The sequence below is a fragment of the Lacerta agilis genome, chromosome 2 (genome assembly GCF_009819535.1).
Source record: "Lacerta agilis isolate rLacAgi1 chromosome 2, rLacAgi1.pri, whole genome shotgun sequence".
Lineage (NCBI taxonomy): Eukaryota > Metazoa > Chordata > Lepidosauria > Squamata > Lacertidae > Lacerta > Lacerta agilis.
In genome coordinates this window covers 40,910,238-40,930,181 of record NC_046313.1, presented here as the reverse complement: position 1 = coordinate 40,930,181, position 19,944 = coordinate 40,910,238, and the positions used below count along the sequence as shown (strand labels likewise).

The 19,944-nt window shown below is 45.3% G+C and overlaps 1 protein-coding gene across 3 annotated transcripts; it reads left to right on the top strand.

The window, feature by feature from the left end:
* The first annotated feature begins 2,965 nt into the window (after nt 1-2,965).
* On the top strand, nt 2,966-19,587 carry TRMT1 (tRNA methyltransferase 1). Of its 3 annotated transcripts, XM_033139759.1 has the most exons (18): nt 2,966-3,104; nt 3,339-3,437; nt 4,542-4,921; nt 6,634-6,689; nt 9,899-10,047; nt 10,580-10,767; nt 11,059-11,174; nt 11,807-11,919; nt 12,347-12,495; nt 12,781-12,864; nt 13,692-13,761; nt 13,869-14,003; nt 14,919-15,004; nt 16,547-16,655; nt 17,024-17,100; nt 17,469-17,588; nt 17,999-18,119; nt 19,373-19,587. In XM_033139759.1, exons 3-18 carry the CDS (start codon nt 4,569-4,571, stop codon nt 19,454-19,456), a joined length of 2,010 nt encoding a protein of 669 aa, XP_032995650.1. In that variant the 5' UTR covers nt 2,966-3,104; nt 3,339-3,437; nt 4,542-4,568; the 3' UTR covers nt 19,457-19,587. The 3 variants fall into 3 exon arrangements, with proteins under 3 accessions (XP_032995650.1, XP_032995649.1, XP_032995651.1); XM_033139758.1 differs by lacking the exon at nt 3,339-3,437; XM_033139760.1 differs by lacking the exons at nt 2,966-3,104; nt 3,339-3,437 and adding an exon at nt 3,763-4,294.
* The last annotated feature ends 357 nt before the right edge of the window (nt 19,588-19,944 follow it).

Here is a 19,944-nt window from a genome sequence, read left to right as displayed (position 1 = left end):
TTGGCCTCCATTTGTGATCAACCATATACCAGGTTGAAAAACTGCTTATAAGTAGACAGGGTTGTCAGATACTCATCTTGAGATGGTGGCTGTAGCAACCAGGTTAAAGTCAACCAGTGAACTTCATTATTGAGTGGGGAATGGATTTGAACCTCTTTCGTACAATATGGGGTGCTAGGGGAGGCAGACATCATCCCTACCCTGCACTCAGCTCTCACCTGTGGCTCCTAGAAGCTGTCAACATGCAACAGTGGCCACACCCCAGGAACAACTTCAACTGGCTGGCTAAACCAGGTGAGTTAGGGACTTCCCTTGCATGCAAAGGCAGGCTCTGGTAGATTGAGTGGATGAGACCAATAGTGGGTCCAGCAGTCAATAAGGTGGTTTCTGCACATGCTGTAGAGGGAAATAAGGGAGTAGATGGGGCTTATCAATCTAGGAAGGCAGCCCATCTAGGAGAAGGAAAACTCTAATCAGCCCTGAGTGCTCACTAGAAGGACAGATCCTGAAGTTGAGGCTCCAGTACTTTGCCCACCTCATGAGAAGAGAAGACTCCCTAGAAAAGACCCTGATGTTGGGAAAGATGGAGGGCACAAGGAGTAGGGGACGACAGAGGATGAGATGGTTGGACAGTGTTCTCGAAGCTACTAACGTGAGTTTGGCCAAACTGCGAGAGGCAGTGAAGGATAGGCGTACCTGGCGTGCTCTGGTCCATGGGGTCACGAAGAGTCTGACAACTGAACAACAACAAAATCTCTGTTGCCTTGTGGGATATCTTCAGGAGAACAAAGTCTAACAGCAAACCCTGCATAAATCAGGAGTGGAGTCCTTAAGGCAGTTGGATGGCGCCTTGGATGCCTCCTTTTGGCAACTCCTGAAGCCAAGCTGGTGCCAAACATATTGCTCTAATTTCCTTTGGACCACATAAGTGAGGCCAAAATGGGGGTCTTGTTATCTGGGCAGCCCATACACACTGGCCCAGAAACCTCCATATACACTGCCCAGGCTTGTGCCCTGGAGAGGTCACTTCAGTGTTACTAATGCAGCAGTTTGACTTCACCCCCCAAGGCATATTGCATTGTGTCTCGAAACAGATAGATGCCAACAACTTAGAGTAAGTACATTGCACAAAAACGGCTATAAACTGTGTATGGGGAAAACAGTCCCTGCTTGATTTCTGCATTTAATCCACATCCCTGTGCCAGGAAAAGCCTTACCTGCTTATTTTTTCAGTATGAGATTGCTGCTAAAGGAGCAAGAGCAAAAAAGGTGATAGCTAGGTGTAAAGGAAGATAGGCTTGCATACTTTTAAATAATTGTGTAGAAGAGGCAAGTTCAGCATTGCAAGACACACCTGCCCAAATCCCTCCTTCTTTACAGCTATTAAAGCTGCAACCCTCTGTGTGTTTATTTAGGAGTAAGTTCTACTGAATGCAGTGGGATTTACTTTGGAGTATACATACATAGGACCAGTTTGTAAAGGTATTGGTGTGCTCTTTTGCATCTAGAGATTCTTATCTTGTCTACCTGATTTGTATTTATAAACAAACTTGACATGATATTGCAACATATGTATAATGTATTACTGTGTAATGCATGTAGGAGGTCCGTGCAAAGAACAGAGCAATGTTGCTGGCCTTGTCCCTGATGTTATCTGGCTAGCCTGGCCCTGCCCCTTGATGCCCATGCACAGCGTGCAAACATATGAACAGAAACCCCTATATTTAAGGGATGGTATGTAGGGCTAGCCCTGCAATCTCTCACATGTGCTAGGAGGATAATCTGAATGGCCCTACTAAGTTAGGCCATGGGTCAGGCCCACTGAGTCCTAGCACTGATGCTGATTAGCTCTAGAAAATCTCAAGCGATCTACCAAGACATCATATATATTGTAAGCTACCCTGAAAACATGTATATTAATATTTAGATTGTTTATAAATCTTGTCAAATAAAATTAACTGCTTCATAAAAGAGGGGGAATCTCTAAGTAACTTACCTAAAACAGTATGAAATATTTATGAAAAATAGATCAAATCTGTAGATTTTAAGAACAAGGATACATAACAAAACTATACGTCTGGGGAAGCTTGCTGTAACTAAAGTCAAATCAGCATAGTGAGGATGCCCAACCTGGTGTTAATATTGCTTTCAATAAATTGAAGGGTAGCATATATATTGTTATTTAAAAATATACAGAGAGATATGTAGATACAGATCAGCAAGTGTGCATAGCCACCCTCAACCTTGATGTACAATTTAGCTTCAGTCAAATAACCTAAAGAAGGTTATTGGTTGGGTGTCTGCCTTCCCACTCTGACCCCCAGTAAAGTGTATCTACCCCTTCCTTGAACTCAGAGGTTGAGGACTAGAAAGTGGATTTTTTTTTATTGAACTGATGTGGAAATCGCAAAATGTGAGCTTGGCGAAGTACCACAGTCCGACTCTGAATAATGAGATGTTTCCAAATCCTTGAAAAGCACGAAAGGGACCTACTAACTGTTACCACTCTCATTTATCTTGGTGTAGGAGTTCGCCACGTTGTTACTTTTGACTCTTTCAGACGGAGCTAATGCTTGTTCACGGAGAAGTTATGCCCCACTGACTTCGATATGGTTTACAAGTTTTATATTGCAAGATGGAAAAGGAACTACAGTACTCTTCTCCCCACCCACCCCCACCCCGCCAACGAAGACTTCTAAGAAATACCGGCTAACGGCTTACATTCCCACTGATTCTCATCGCAATTTATTGCAATCGTTTCTTGGGAACGAAACTATAAGTTCCCATGTAAGCCGCATACACATCCGGATCACGGAAGAAGGCGTGTTCAAAGGGACGACACATGACCCCTCCCAAATGAGTTTAAAGAACTCCAGCTTTTCTAATTGCATTTCGGAAGCTGGGCTACGTCTCCTTTTTGACCCTATAGGCGTCCCATCCACCGCTAGTTTTATTGGTCGGAAGAGCATCAGCTGATCGTCCCCCAGCAATTTTCAATATGGCGGCGTCGACATAACCTGTGCTGAGAAGCGTGGAAGTCGGTGCTGGTTGGTTGTGCTGCTTCTGGGAAGGAAATATTCTGGGTTGGAGGATGAGTTAAAGAGGTTGGTGATTGTTAAATTGGAGCAAGCTTCAGATTATATTATGGAACATGTTTTGTTTCCTTCCGCCCGGAGTGTGTGAATAAAGTATTTACTTTCTTATTCTCCACAATCTGTGCTGTTTGTGTTATGCTGGCTTGGCTTTGTTTCCGATTCCTTAGACTAGGAAGAGGATTGTGGAAAAGCTGGATCTGAAGTATTGTGTGTTTTCTTTCCTTTTTCCGGTGGTGCTGCAAGCTTCCCAGTTCTGATCAGACACAGAAACCTACAGCCAGCATTGTGGAGTAAGAGCATAATTATGGTGGTGTGCAAACAGCAGCCAATCGAGAATTCTCAGTTAAGTGTCATATTAGAGTTACATAGTTTTGAGAAAATATGATCAAGACACACCACTTTAATGCTTACCTTCTTTGTGTTAAAGCCCAGGGAATTTCCTATAGTTTGGATAAAGTGTTTCCTGAAGGTAATTATTTAATGAACAACTTGAATAGCTAGTCTCCCTAACTCTGCTGCTCCTCCTGCATGTTGGAAGATGTGTTTGGCATCTCATCCATTTTTTCTCAAGATTGGTGAGCTGGTGGGCCTCCCAGTACCATAGTCTTGCACAAGTAAGATCTGCTGCACTGCCAGGTACCAATTGTCCTTAGGCAGCCGAGACAGGACGGTGAGCCAGCACTGCTCTAGAAGCCACAGAATTAGCCTTATGCCAGCAGTACATCACAGCATTTTAACTTAGGGGCATAGGAAGCTGCCTTATATTGAGTCAGAGCCTTAGTTCATCTAGTACATAGTTGTCTATACTGACTGGCAGTAGCTCTCCAGGATTTCAGGCAGGGTCCTCACCCAGCAGTACCTGGAGATGCTGGGGATTGAATTTGGGACCTTTTGTATGCAAAACATATGCTTTACCACTGAGCTATGGCTGTCCACTTGCAGATTAGAGTATAAGTGAGATGAAGAAGGAGAAGGCAAGCTTGGGAAGCAGTTTGCATGCTTTTTCCTGCTACCTCTGCATGTCTTGTTTCCTCCTGCCAGCTGGATTGCCAGTGTAACTAGCTGGCTGGCTCAGATATTTCGCCAGGAGAGCATGGGGGCAGGTGGAGGTCAAATGGAGAGACCCATCCATCCTTCACCAGCCCACTCACCTGCATGGAATTCTCTGCATAGAATTCCTAAGTGCCTATTGTTATCAGGTAAGTTGTTAAATTCAAGGCTGATTTTTAAAATCTTATATTTCCTTATCTTAAAAAAAATTAAGGACCTCTTGCTCTTAAAGGCAGGCGAGGGCTTTCCTTCCTTTTTAACTAATCACCACTTGCTACCCATATCTTTGGAAGTGGGCAGCTATCATAACGTATGTAAACTGTCGCTCATATACAGAACAGCAGTGCTGATGATTGGAAAATTATGCAATAGAAATAGCTTTTCTTATACTTTCAGAAAAAACTCAGGAAGAAGCCTGTACTAATGAAAAGCAAGTGTCTCCTGTGGATTTGGACTCTGGGAGGCACCTTACCTCCTTACAGAAGGGCAGGAACTCTACAGCTTCAAAAGGCCTGGAATATTTCACCTTTAATTGCTCTTCAAGTCAGAAATATTTTTGTGAAAACCATGGATGGTGATCAGGCACAATGTATGGAAACAGCTGACTCGAATCTGGAGCAAAATGTGGCTCAGTCCCCTATAGTGAGCACTACTGGTGGCAGTGAGGCAGTAAAGAATGGAGGAACCCTGGTCACTGAAGGGAAGGGGAAAATATTTTTTCCAAGTGCCAATGAAGTGTTCTACAACCCTGTTCAGGAGTTTAACAGAGACCTTACGTAAGTAGACATGTAGGGAGAGATTGCTTTCCATTTAACTTTGCAAATGATGGACTGTTGGAATCTGCTCTTGCATTTTGAAAGAGGCTGCCCCTTTGATTTTGCGAGAATGAGAAGGGACCTGCAACCACCGGCCGAATTAAACTTAGTTTTTGAGTGTCATGAACGAGAGGAACTGTGATATTCTCACAATTGGTTCTTTTCTTCTAGGAAAAAATGGTGGTACTGTGTACCCTTGAGTTTCCCCAGAAAAAGCTCTGCTCACAGTTGTGACCCCACTTCATTTTCCTTTTTTTAACTAACTCACTGAGGACTGCCCAATCCACCTCCTCAGGTTATTCCTATGGTGAAGGTGGGTTCAGTGGACCTTCATGTCCAGAAGGGTTATTGTGGAGTGGGGAAGGAGGGAAGCATTTGGTTTCCAAGGATAGGTACCTGATTCAGCTACAAGGTCTGCTTTTGCAGAAAGACTTCTCTCTCTCTTCTCTCCCAGCATACTGCCCCAGGGGCCCTTATTCTGCTCTGGAGGGTTGGGGGGAACCCCCAGAACAGGCTTAGGGGGTACATGGGGGAGGGAAGAGAGGGGTGAAAAGTATCATTGGACAAGTAGAGCTCACAAGTAGAGCTCACTTAGCACTACATTGAATTCACCCCTGCATGTGCGTGGTGCTAAACTCTCCCTCTTCCATTGGATCTCTTCAGTGGTGCAAGGATATGTACTTTTGCCACCAAAAGGAACCCTATTCTCCAGAAGCTGCAAGGAACCCTGGGGGCAAAGGATCCTGGAGAGGCCTGCTTTTGTGTCTTGGGTGCTCCTCTCTTTGCTAGAAGGATCTTTGTGTCTGTGAGGATCAAACTTGAAGGCCATGTGCTAGAGGGCATGCATCCTAGTTTTTACCCACTTCAAGACCCTTTTGGTAATGAAGTCAAGTTAATTCCGCTTTGCTGGCAAGAGGGTTGATGAAAGGGCCAGTCCTTTGACAGAGAAGGGGCAGCCCTTTTTTGCTGCCAAAAAGATTTATGTCAAGTGGCTGATAGTTTTAGGAATCTGGTAGTTGAGGGGATTTTTTTTTAGTAAAAATAGTGATGATGCTTGTGTTCAGTGAGCCTTAAAAGCTGATATTTTCTGTGGGATTTGTCTACTGATACTGTAACATAGCTTTTAGTTACAAATACCGTATTTTCTGGTGTATAAGACGACTGGGTGTATAAGACAACCCCCAACTTTTCCAGTTAAAATACAGAGTTTGAGATATACTCGACCACAGATTCTCCACCCGGCGTATAAGACGACCCCTGACTTTTGAGAAGATTTTCCTGGATTAAAAAGTAGTCTTATATGACAGAATATACAGTAACTACCCAGTAGTTTAGGCTGAAAAATATGGAGGGGAAAGCTGTGTTTGCTCATTTAGTGAGTATTGTTTGAAGTGGAATGGCTTCTCGCAGGGGACCTGTAGCTTTCCAGCTTTCTGGATTGCAGCTCCCATCATTCTTGAAGGGTGGCTCATCCATGTCGGCTGGGGCTGATGGACGAGCCTATGCTCTGGAAAATGAGTGGTTCTGAAGACACACAGGGTCTTTAGTTTTGAGGGGGGTGGTTTCACAATCAAGTGGTATATAAATTTTATGAAATCTTTTTTTCTAGTTTATCTTGGCTACAGAATAACAAAAATCACAACTCCGGCACCTCTCTCCCCTCCCACATATAGGTGTGCAGTCCTTACGGAATTTGTACGGCTGCAGCTTTCATCAAAAGGGATTTCAAGTGAGTAGTAATGTTTTCCTTTATTCCAGACAAGGCCCATAGGGGGAAACCGCTGATGTGTAAGAGGCATGTATAATTGTGTTTTTAGGAATGTTGATTTACCTTTCTCTCTCCTTGTTGTTTGTCCTGTAGTCTGGACATTGCGGTAATTACCTCTGTCCATTGGAGGCAGTTTTTCTCTCTCTTCAAAATGAAACGTTTGACTAGGGCACTTCCCCATTCTTTCTCCTGTCTGTGTAGTAAACAGGCGCAGAAGAGGTGTTGATACTCTGATCTCCCCTGCACTTGGCTGTCTGCCAAGCACCCAAGGCACTTTACATTTTTTTTTAATAAGAATTTATTGGTTTTTTCATAACAAACAACACTCCAACACCTTCACCAACATTAACCCCAACACTTACCCACCACTATACATACATACAAATACACCAACAATTTTCTTCTTGTTCCAAAAAAAAAAAAAATTCTTGTTCGAATCATCATTATTGACTTCCCCTGCTTTCTCTCCTTCGGCTCCTATTCCAAATTTTACTTTAATAACTTCATATCTCTGAAATTAAATTCATTTAAAAATTCAAAACTAAAAATTCTCCTTAAAATCTTGTTTTTTAGTTTACAATAATATTTCACTTCTTATCTTGAATAAAATCAAATCATATTGTAACTTCATATAGCTAATAACAAAACTACGTATCTTAACATATTATTCTTCCTCTCTAAACATATTGTTAAACATATCTTAACATATTATTCTTCATATCTTAACATATTATTCTTAAATCAAATCATATCTAACATCTTCTTTCCCTAAAACTGCTGCTAATAAAAAAAAACAAAATATCTCTTTTATAGTCCAAAAACTTAAAAAAAGCTTGACACACCGGCTTCAGGATACCAATACAGTTCATCCTATCCCACTTCTAACCATTTTCCCTTTCCATCTTACGTCGGATCCACTCCTCAAATTGTCCTCTTTTCTTATACAACCACAGATCCAGACACAGTTCGCAGCCATCCTTGCATAGAGTATCGGGGTACACAGTTCTTCACCTTCCGGCTTCTCCGTTTCGACCTTCCATTCTTCTTTGATTTGTAGACTTAATAATTTCTTCGCCATCACTTCCGAGCTCTCACCCCAGAAGTTGGATATATATAACCTCCTCGTCCTGGGTCTGCCACCCTCACAGGACTTTTCTTGTTCCTCTCGGAGATGCCAAACCGTTTTACTCTGTTCTTCCAAAATCCCCTTCAGCTCTTTGCCAAGGCTTTCTTCAATTGCAGTCATTTCCTGAAATGTCTCCTCTGTGGGTAGTACTTTTTCTGACATGTCCCGGTTCAACAACACCAGTCTCTGATTAAGTAGCTCCAACCTCAAAAAAATAATCCTTTGTTCATCAGTCAGTCCAGAGTCCAAGATCAGCTCAAAAACGAAACTCAGCATGGCTGAAGTGGGCATAGGTGTCAGATTACAATGTTTTTCTAACTTAGTGCCAGTACATTTCCACTCAGTCTCAAACCTTCGCAGCCATTTTTCCTGGAGCCAGGGCGCAAGAATTATAATTTCAAAAGAAGATATTCTTCACCATCTTACCCCCCAAAGGGAGATCTAAACAGTCTCACTTGTCAAAATTCAAAACAAAGTAACCATCACTGTAACAGCAGTCTGTCAAAACAGCTATTTTCTTTCCACCGAGGGGAGGGAAACAGGCTTCCTTTCTGTAATGCCTCCCGGGTCGTTAAAAGTCAGAAATAAGTCCAATCCGATACTCACGACCACCGGGCTCCTTTTTTTAAACTTCTGCAGGGAGAACGATGTTGCTCACTGCGAGCGGCGGCCGCCGCTTCGCCGTCCCGGTTGGGGCATTTCCCCTATAGCCCGGCTCCGTTGTCCCTTCACCCCCACTCCCCCTTTACAGGGGGAACGGGGGAAGGGTTCGGAGCCATAGTGGGCCCGCCGGGGAGCCCGAGGCGCGAGACGCTCTTCCCGCGCCTCACCGGAGCCCCGCTTTGCGGTAGCGGGGCTCCAACCCCCGGGACAGCCTGGGTCGCCTCGCTGCCGAGGCAACCCACGACCGCCCGCAATGGCGTCGCCGCCGGAAGTCAAGGCACTTTACATTTTAAAACAAATAAATGTTATAAAATGTAAAGTTGGCCAGGGGGGAGAGAGGGGAGAACAGTTTGGCTGGAGCAGACCATGATATTGACTTTGCCTGCTGTTTCCACTCTCTTCTTCCTTCTCCAGTTCTACGTTGTTCCTCTTGCTGTGAACAGCTGTGCTTTAAGCACCTGCTTAGGCAGGCTTGCATACTGTCAGCGGCTCTGTTGTGAACTAGCCATGCTGCATTTTGAAGCCTTGGGGATTGTTCCTAGAACTACAGAATGTAGATCTGGTTAACACATCACTCTTTAGCCAAGATGCTACTCTGTACCATAAAAGAGCAATGAGCAGCTGTGGCCTTCTTGCACAAATTGTGTTAAGAATATCTACGCAAGGTAAATAGAAGATAGAACGCTAGCTTGATTGGCACGTTGTAGATCTCTTAGCACCCTGCTAACCCTTCTCCAGCTTCTGGGAAGTGGCTGCTTAGCTTCCTGGGAAATATATGCAATCTCTTTGTCTGTGCTGTTCAGCATTGTCAGGAAACCCCCCTCCCCACGACAGGTAGCATCCTGGAAGTGTTTTCAGTACAGGGAACCACCCCCTTTGTTCACCAGTTCGTCATCCCCCTCCTCAGGAGGAAGCGACCATTCCTCCAGTGGGGAGGGGGAGATAGAGGCAGGAAGTCAGCGCAGGGCCTGTGAAGAGATCGCAGAGCCTGAGCACCAAGGGGGAAGCGGGGAACAGGGACAGTTTCCCGCGCCCCGAGTTCGCAGACAGGAAAGACGTAGAAGGGGGAGGCGGGGGTTCAGGATCCCGCGCCTCTTTTGCTGGACCAAGTACCGGAAGGGTTCATTCCCGGACTCTGCAGGGGGATGAGATGGACGTTTGAACTTTTGCTCCACTTTAAATATCTGCACAATAAAGAACTTAGTTTTTAGAAGTTCTGCGTTCGGCTGATTTCTCATGAGCAACCACTGAACGTCCTTACAAGCATAATGTTGAATGCCATATTACAGTGGTATGAAATGATTTCAGGATTGCGAATCCATGTAAGGAGAATGGCAGGCCCAGACTTGATGTCATTCTGTGTTATTTCCATCTGTTCCAGTTGCAGTCCCTGGAGAGGAGAATGTCTCAAAAATGATTGTGGATCTCTCGAAAGGGGAAAAGGATGATGACCTGGAGCAGACACCTGGTGGTGATGACCAGCAAGATAATGAGGAGCATGAAGCTGTGAAAGTGGGGGAAGTATGCCAGGTGCTGTGTCCCTGTGTGTATGTACACTTTGGGGGTTTGAGGGTCTTGTGATGGCACTTTATTTTATTGTAGTGCTGAATGTATTAATCCCTTGTTCATCCTTGACCCTCCTTTCTTTTGTTTTGTCAAAATCTATTTATTTTTGCACTAGTTTTATTGCACTTTGTTATATTTTATCTGTTTGATTAAAATATAACAAAGTGCAATAAAACTAGTTTTAGCACACATTCTCAAGAAATCCAAGATCTGGCAAACAGCTGGAGATTTTGATACACGTTGAGGCATTCACAAGGCGGATCCAGTCTTTCAAGATCTGCTGCAAAAGTCAATTTGTGTCTACTTCACCATGTACATTGGTCACAAGATGATAAGGCATATGAGAAAAATTTTGTTCTACGTCTTCATCAGTTGCGGCAAGGGTATACCATTTGAAGTCAGCTGTTACGTTCATTTTTAGCAAGGCATCTGTGGAGCTCAGTTGCTTTGGGGCCTCCCACCACCTCTCTAGATCTTTCTTCCTGTCTCTCTGCAGGAGGGAGTCCGAGTGCTGGAGGCCTTGGCTGCTTCTGGATTACGCTCCATCCGGTTTGCAAAGGAGGTTCCTGGCCTTCAGAGAGTGGTGGCTAATGACTTATCTGCCAAGGCTGTTGAGCTAATAACCAAAAACATCCAGCTCAATGATGTTGGACACCTGGTGACTCCAAGCTTGTCAGATGCCCGGTGGGTAAAGCTTTTCTATTTAGAACAGATACAAGAAACCCATGACCCTCTGATTGTGGTTGGACTCCAGCTCCTATCAGCCTCGGCCAGCATGACCAATGGTTGGGGATCATGGGAGTTGTAATCCAGCAGCATCTGGGTGGCCACAGATTCCCCACCCCTGATTCAGGGCCTGGGAGCTAGACTCCTCCTCCTTTTTCCATAGTAAGAACTAGGTCACTGTTGTCTTTTTGTTTCTTTTTGTGTGTGGAGTGTGATGCTTCTAAACAGGTCTTTCTCCCACACTCACAGGATGCTGATGTACCAGAGCAAGGCAGACAGAGACCTCTTTGATGTCATTGATCTGGACCCGTATGGCAGCCCTTCAATGTTTCTGGATGCTGCGGTTCAGAGCGTGAGTGACGGAGGTGAGCTTATAACTTCTTTCAGCTCCAATTTTGTTAGTGATGGTGGAAATCAGGGTGTTGGGACCACTCTTCTGCAGTGGGTTTCGATTTAGGAGACACCAATTTCCCCCCCCCCCTTACTTGGCTTTTCTGTCAGTCCTTATAAACAGTTTTTCTGGGGGGTGGGTGGGTGGGTTCCAAAACAAAATCTGGGTATAAATGTAAAATGTGGACTATAACCTCACGTTGACTCATGACGGAAAAGGTAGGACTTGTCAGAGATAATGCTTTTAGCATATTATATGGCAGTCTAGGTATGCAAGTTCCTAAAGCTCTCTGAGGATTGGAAGACTCCTGTAAAAGTGAAATTGTTCCTCCTGTGCTAGCTACAGAACTCTTTCTGTATTCCTTCCCTGCCTCATGGGACAGGAGAGCGTCATCATTTCCTATGCACAGATAGAAACTGAAGCCAGCATATGTAATGGTTTGGCTATGGGCTTTGTGGCAGAGCAGCAGTCCAAACTGAGGTCATGGCGCCATACGCTTTGACTCTACAGTTGTTGCTTGATGCCCTTTTAGGTGTGTGTGTTTTTGGGGAAAGATTGTGTTGTATCTCCTGACCCTTCCCTTCCCTTTGGGGGACACTGTTGCAGGCCTGCTGTGTGTCACATGCACCGACATGGCTGTAATGGCTGGGAACTCCGGGGAGACCTGCTACAGCAAATATGGGGCCATGTCTATCAAGGGCAAGTTCTGCCATGAGATGGTGAGTGGAATGAGCTGCCAGGAACCTTGGACTACAAGCCCATGTCCCATTGCTATATCTGTTCAGCCTTTGGCCCGTCTATTGGCTTCCTCAAGAGGAAATGAATGCTTCCAAGTTGGCGGTTCTGCAAGATCAGGTGGTATCAACCGGCAGTGCCATGCAGGCATCCAGTACACTGCTGCAGTTCCACTCCCTCTTTCTCCCAGCTTGGCTGCCTGCTGCTGTGCTGGAGGACACACTCTCAAGGCCAACCTCAAGATAACAGAGCGACTCTTAAAATGATGAAACATACTGTGACATTTCCCTATATTCTTACGTGGCTGACACATGAATAGTTGAAGGTCCCATGTATCACAGTAAATGTTAACTGTCCAAAATCAAAATGTAACAATAGCTCTCACTGTAGTTTCCTCCTACCTTCCTTCAGGCCCTGCGGATTATCCTGCACAGCATTGATCTGCGGGCCAACTGCTACCAGCGCTACATTGTCCCACTCCTGTCGGTCAGTGCAGATTTCTACATTCGCGTTTTCGTCCGGGTCTTTACTGGGCAAGCCAAGGTTAAAGCTTCTGCCAGGTGAGCCACCCCCAAATTTTTGGACACAGAAGGCGGCAGAACGGGGGGCAGGGCAAGGAATGTGGGGACTGTGAGTGGCACCACTGTGCAAAATGGTCACCACTTGTGTGTGTGTGTCTGTGTGTGTGTGTATGGCTCTCCATGGTGCTCCCAGTTAGCTGAGGTAACAGGGAGCTTATCCACTGCAACCAGTACTTATTGAGGCCCATCCCTGGACTTTTCTTTCCCTGCTTCTTACTTGCGGCCAAGCCTGCTACATGTTAATAATTCTCTTTCTCTTGGCAGCAAACAGGCCTTTGTCTATAACTGTGTGGGCTGTGGTTCCTTTCATATCCAGAGACTTGGCAAAGTGGCTCACAATGGAAACAAGTAAGAGAGCTGGGGAGATTTTTTTTTAAAATAGAACAATCAAACAGCATTTCCCCTCTTCCTTCTACCTAAGCCAGTCAGGTGGGCAGATTCCAGGAACACTTGTGCTGCCAGATGTTCTTGTGCTGACCAGGGTGGGAAACTCATTTCCCGGGTGGCTCTCTTAATGAGGCATCCTCTTTCGGTGGGGGTTCATTGCAACATTTCCTTTACTCTCAGCTTTTTGCCTCAAAATTTTAAAAACCAAAGTTTTGTGTGCAGTCATACACAATAGGTTTGTGGGAGTCAGAAGCAGGGGGGCGTGTGTTGTTTCTGTGAGGAAAGGAGGGTGTGTTCAGGCGCAAGTTTCTATTAGAGTGGAAATAATGCTAACTCATTTTTGGATGCTTCCTATCGGTGTAATAGAACTATTGGCAAACGGGAAGGGATCTTGGGGAAGTGAAGATCAATGTTTGAACCCCTCTGTGCCTGCCTCTTCTGCCTGATGCCAGAGATAATGGACAAAGGTCTGAGTTACCAATCAAAGGAGGCATACTGACAGTCTGTCTGATGGATGCTTAAATGATATTTGTTCCCTGTATCAGGAAGTCTTCAATGTTTTATTATGTTTTAATATGTGCTGGAAACTGCCCAGAATAGTTGGGGAAACCCAGCCAGATGGGTGGGGTATACCTAAATAAAATAATAGAGAGAGAGAGACTTGGGCACCTAAAAAGCAGTAGTTAATAAAAACAACAACAAAGGAACAGGGAAAGAAAAAGTATCGGCCCCTTCTACCCCAATGAGGCTCTTAAATACTGCTTTTGCTATCTCTCACCAAACAACAGCTTCAACTACAAGGCTGCTTGTGGGCCTCCTGTGGGACCATCCTGTGAGTATTGTCAGCAGCGCCACCAGGTGAGCCCAGCTGATCTCTATACCTCATAATATGCCCCTGGCCAGAAGAGCTCAAGCTGACCCTTGCTTCTCTCCTCCTCCTCCTCCTCCTCACCCCCCCCCCACAGCTGGGTGGCCCTCTGTGGGCAGAGCCCCTGCACAATGCGGATTTTGTCCAGCGAGTCCTGTCAGCAGTTGGGAGCAACCCATCACGCTTCCGAACAAGCCAGCGGATTCAGGGCATCCTAAGCATGGTGATGGAGGTGAGGAAGACGGTGCAGAAGATGAAGGCGATTGCCATACAGGATCCCTTCCCCTTTAGACCACCCCCATGAGCCGCAGCTTTTTGCCAAGGTGCAACAAAGGATGTTGCTTAGTGGACCACTGAGTTGCGCCAAACTCTCAGTGTGAATGAACAAATGAATACAGTATTGTGTGGCGATTGGTTTGATATAGAAATTCAAAGGGAAGGGTCTGTTTTGTGCTCGGCACCCTTTTCATATAGGGCAGTGGTTTTCAAACTTTGTTCCAGGGCACCTCAGGGTTCCTTGGAGGCCCATTTAGTGAGAAGATTAGCAACGGTAGACTGAAAAAAAAAAGAGATAAGAAGGGAGGGATGCCAAAAGGGAGGGGAAAACAATGGCAGATAAGCAAGAACTTGTATACCGCAGTCAGTCTTCTTCTGCAGTCCACAGCCACAATGGAATACCAGTGTCTGGCAATGTTCTGGCAGATGCTCTCAACTTGTGTTTAGCAAGGGGAGTCCCTGCAAAAAGGTTCGCTCTAGAGCAGGGGTGGGGAACCTGTGGTCCTCCAAATGCTGTTGGAAAGTCCAACTTCCGTTGCCTCTCATGGTGGCTGGAACAGCAGCACCCAGAGGGCTGCAGGTTCTGCACCTCTGCCGTAGAGCAGGCCTCCATTCTCACAACCTGCAGTAGACCTGAGGCAGATGAATCTGCGCGGAAAGGAATCCCTGCAGGGAGAAGAATCACCCAGTGGACTCTGGTCTATTGACAGTCTAGAAATGGGGTGGAGAAATAAACAAAGATTAAGAAGCCACTGCTGCAAGATCTTTGCTTGAAATACTCTATATAAGATAAACTGGCACTGTTGTCTTTATGGCAACAGTAGGGCAAACACCCTGCTTTAACTAGTACTGGTTTCTCTCTGTGCGGTAGGAGCTCAGTGATGTCCCTCTCTACTACACCCTTGACAATCTCAGCAAAACCGTCCATTGCAGCAGCCCTTCCCTGCTACAGTTCAGGTAAGATTAGGGTTTGTGCTGCAAGAACCTATCCTAAAGTAGGGGAAAGCATACAGAGAGGGGTTGGAGTTTGTGTGGGTTGTAGTGGGCAGGGGCTCATTTAGCTGGTGGCAGAGTCAGGCTCTGAAAGCCTTTATAGAGCTACACAGGAGCATTGTGCCTTCCTTTGTTTTCTGACTTCCCTACTCAGCAATTTTGTCTGGCTTAAGCCTTAAGGGCCCTGCCGTGGGACTCTTGTGTTTTCTTGTAGCAGGGGTGGCTGATCCGTGGCCTTCAAGGTGTTGCTGGACTGCAGCTCCCACCACCCTTGCCTATGGACTAGAGTGACTGGGGCTGATGGGAATTAGTCTGAAAAAACTGGAGAGCCACAGGGTTCTCACTCCTGTCCTATAGAGGACTTTGTACTCTCTGGGTCTCTGTAGTTTAGACCTGAGTAGGCTGGTTGTGTTATGCTAGGTTGCTGCTGGAACTTTGCCCTGTTATGCAGGAAGCCACAGGTCCTGTTGGCCAGAGTGATAGGCTGTTGAAAACTCCCCCTCCCCTTTTCTTTTTATAATAAAATTTATTCAATTTTAAATGCTTAAGCACCTTAACTTAAAATTCAATATATATTTCTCTTAAAAAATAAACAAGGTGATTTCCCGCCCTTACCTCTGTGGTGTGTTTATTCCTACCCATATTATGCTGCATTATATGTTAAAGTATATCTAATACATATTTCCTCTATTACAATTATTGTCATTTTCCACCCATGCTCCCAATTCAAATCCTGCCTGCATTTTCATTTGGCTATAGTTGTTTTTCAGATATTCAAAAAAGGATTTCCAATCTTCAATAAAAAGCTTGTCACTTCGGTTTCTCACTCTTGCTGTCAGCTTTGCGAATTCTGCATAGTCCATTAGTTTTGCAATCCATTCCTATTTGTTTGGGACTTTTTCTTCCTTCCAATTCTGCACACATAGGAACAGAATGTTGTTCCATGCACAGTTTAATAATATTAATAATATTCTTGGGGGCACTTGTCTCCCATATCCCTAGAAAAAAAAGCCTCAGGTTTTAACATCATCTTCATTTCATTATCTATCATTTCCTAAAATCCTTTAGTTTTTTCACATGTCTACGACATATGAAAACTTTCCCTTTTCTAAGCAGGATGGGTTGTTCATGCTATAGGTTTTCTTGATCCAAGACACAGTTGCTTCTAGGCTGGGGTCTGGCAGTTTGAGGGTAGTCATCTTCAAATTGTTGCATGGTTTGGAAAGAATGACACTTCACAGAGTAGCTGGGAAGAACAAGTTGACAGACTATAGTGCTCGGACATCAACAAGCAACAAATGTTTAGGGATGTGCAATGAAATTGTCTGAATCTGACCAAAATTGGAATCCTGAGTTCTAATAATGAGGGTAACAAGTGATGTTGCCTGCAGTTTGAAATACAGAACTGACTCAAACAGTGAGAAACCCTCCACTGTTTCTACCAAAGTTCTTCCCTTTTGGAAATTAGGGATTTCTGTGCAAATCTTCCCTGGATTTCCTTTCCAGGTCAGCTCTCCTCCATGCTGGTTACCGGGTGTCGCTGTCCCATGCCTGCAAAAACGCCATCAAGACAGATGCGCCACCATCTGTGCTTTGGGACATCATGCGCTGCTGGGTGAGCAAAGTTTTAACGTCTGCATAAAGGAGCTTTTCTTTCTGGATCTTTTACTGTAGGCACCCCCAGAACAGCTGTTTGTTCCCTGTTCTCAGGCTCCAGCCTGTGGCACTATTGCTTTTTGTCTGCAATGATGGGGCATACTCCTGCCACCTTGTACCACTGTCCACTATTTCTGCATGTATACTTTGCTCTTTGGGTCTGGCTTGATAACGAGCGATTAAAACACAGTCCTGAGATGTTTGTAAAGGACAGACTCCTAGCCATCCTTCACCTGAAGTTCGTTTCTTCATTTGCTTTCCCCTTTTCACCTCTTGAGATTAAACCCACTTCTTGTTCTATTCCTCCTGCCTATCCCCCAACTTTAGGAGAAACTCAATCCTGTGAAAAGAGAGCGCCTTTCCGAGAGCAGCCCAGCTGCCCACATCCTTTCTGTAGAACCCAAGTAGGTATTGGGGGTGTACTGCAAGACTGGGTGTTGGATGGGCAAATATGGACCTTAGGCCAAGTAAGAAATGGCTCATTGGCAGGAAACTCTGGAAATCAGGAGGGCATAAATCTATAGGCTCTTGTGGGGTGGGAGGGACAGACAGCTGCGGGTTAAGATAAAGATAGCAAAATAAGCTCTAGTGGTGTGTGTGTGTGTGTGTGTGTGTGTGTCTGTCTGTCTGTGTTCAAATGCTCAAGAGAGTTTTATCTAGAAGTTGTCCTATTCTGACCAAAACAAGGTAGTGATTCCACTTTGTGAAAGGGGTTTGGTTCCAAGTAGGAACTGTCTGCCTTCCTTCCTTACTGACACTCTAAACTCCACAGGCTTCAGGCATCCTTCACTGTCCGGGCAGATGCTAATCCTAGCTCACGAAAGCAAGGCCTCAAACGGTTCCAGCTGAATCCTGAGCCTTTTTGGGGCCCAAAAGCAAGAGCCAAAGCTGGGTAAGATTTAACAGGGAACCAAGGTGTGCTGGGAGCAAGCTAGGATACAGTTTATGTAACCCGGGGTGGGGAGATAAAGGTCCTGGGGTGGGGCATTAGAACAAAGACAGGCCAGTACTCATTCCTGTTGGTTAAAAATGGTACCAGAATGCATTACTTTTAAGGATGTCATGGAAAGGTTGACAAGGAGAACTATGGCACTGGTATCTTCTGGTATTGCCTGTCCCCACCCCCCCACCCCAACTTCCTGGGAAGTAGAGGAAGATGTAGCTACCTCATTTGGGCTACTCCTTCTGGTCTTTGGCCCAGGTTTCTGCCCTGACTCTCTTGGCTAGGGCAGTAGTGATGGGGACACTGAAACAAAAGCATCAGCCTCCTTGGCTCTGTTCTGACATATCTGCTGGGGGCAGGGGTGGGATCTCGTCCTCCTTGCAGGAAAAGAGAAAGCTACATCAGAACAAGAGGAAAGAATGTGCAGAACAGAGTGATGGGGCCCACCTGAAGAACTTTCCCTGCAAACGGTTCCGGCAAGTGAGTAGTCACAACTACTGTGAAGTTTGCTTAGAACATAGATGTTGGGTTGGTGTGTAAAAGAAACTGGGTAGCCTTTTGGGGGTAATCTTGACTGTTAATGGCAGCATGGAATAGCTGTGCTTAAAAGTGCAGGGAAGAAGGGACATGGTTCTCTGCCCTGTTCCATATCACTTTTGCTTTTTTTACTGTCTAAGCACATGGCCTGTGCAGCTAAATTTCTTTAAGCTTCACTTGTGGCAAATGGAGGAAATGGCACCTGTGTAACTCATAGCACGAGTAAAAGAAGCTTGAATAGAATTGGGAGTAGGAAAGGGTTAAGCATCCCCCCTCTTCTCTGGGTTCTGGTTTTAGTCCACTGGAGCTGCACGTGGTTTGCCTCTCTGCCATATGGAAGGCAGTTTTGTATGACCGCTCTTGTCAGCTGCCATTATTAGTTGTAGCTGCTGGCAACCAGAGGTCATTATGCACAACCTGTATCGATTGGTCTCATTTAGGGGAGTCAGCTGGAGAATACAGTTCTCAGTAATCATTTTAAGCCCAGCTAAAATTGCCCTGTCCCTAAACTCCATTCTTTGTTTGGTATGAGGATTTCCAATGAAAAGCAGATTATTATTATTATTTTTAAAAAAGATACTGTTTTTAACCAGGCTTACATAACTTGTGACCCACCAACAGCTTACCTGGTGTTTCACACAGCTGCTCTGTTTTTACAGACTAGGCAGGCAGCAAAACCAGGAGGTTCCTTAAATTCCTTCTGGGTTACCCTATTTGGCTGGCTGGGTCACTAGTTGTATTTAAGTCTGTTCTAATTTTACCTGTAACGTTTAAAACTGTTGCAGATAGCAAGTGGGCTGTTTAGAGGAACCTTGAAAATTCAGTATGTTTGGCTTTTACAGTGGTACCTCGGGTTGCGCACTTAATTCGTTCCGGGGTGCTGTTTGCACCCCAAACAGTGCTCAACCCAGGCAGCGCTTTCACACATGCGCAAACTGCGCATCCACAGACTGCACAGACGCGTCCGTGCTTCACTTCCGGGTTTGCGGAGTACGCAATCCGAACGTACTCAACACGAGGTATGACTTTATACAGAACAGAATGGTGAAGGCAACTACAGGTGTAGCAATGGGTTCTGTTCCCAGGTCAGCTACAGCCAAGTTCTCTTTTGCCCAGGGGCCAGCTGCTTCAGCCACAGGACTGCATGCAAGGACTTGAATGGCTTAGTGATGTTGGGTGTTGCTTTTCCCTTACAGGGCAACTGTTCACTGGGGGACAAGTGCTGCTACTCCCATGAGACAGAAGGAAAGACGGCAGAAAACAACCCAGCACCATCTTGATGAGAAACAGTCTTTGGTATCTGCTCCCTTTTGTTTTATATATCTGTGCTAAATGGAGAGCCTTTATTTTCAAATGACTGTCCATTTATGATGTGCCTGCCATTAAACAATGGTGTTAGCTTTTGATGGTTCTTGGTTTGCTAGATGTTTTCTACCTGATCACGTTCAAACTGCTCTCTAGTAGATCAGCTGCCTGTCCTGTGAGCCTACTGAACTGCCAGGCTCTTCAAGTACTGGTGGGGTGGGGTGGGGAAGAGATGACCCTATTACACCCCCAAAATGATATTTTAAGATCATCCTCATGCACTGCTTCACTGTTGATGGTTTTTCCATTCTAAATAGTGGAAGGTCAAGTCTGAGAATCTAGTGAATAGACAGTAGCAGTATTAGGAAACCCTGTTGCCACCTCACAGTCACACTGTTTAGCACCACAGGCTCCAGCCCAATGGCATGTGCAATAATGAGTCAGGGTAAAGCCCAAATCCTTT

Excerpts from the sequence above, each read along its gene's own strand:
- TRMT1 (XM_033139758.1), top strand. The coding sequence starts at position 4,569 with ATGAAAAGCAAGTGTCTCCTGTGGATTTGGACTCTGGGAGGCACCTTA. Across the intron at positions 6,690-9,898 it reads TTCATCAAAAGGGATTTCAA|TTGCAGTCCCTGGAGAGGAG; the intron begins GTGAGTAGTAAT and ends CATCTGTTCCAG. Across the intron at positions 11,920-12,346 it reads GCAAGTTCTGCCATGAGATG|GCCCTGCGGATTATCCTGCA; the intron begins GTGAGTGGAATG and ends ACCTTCCTTCAG.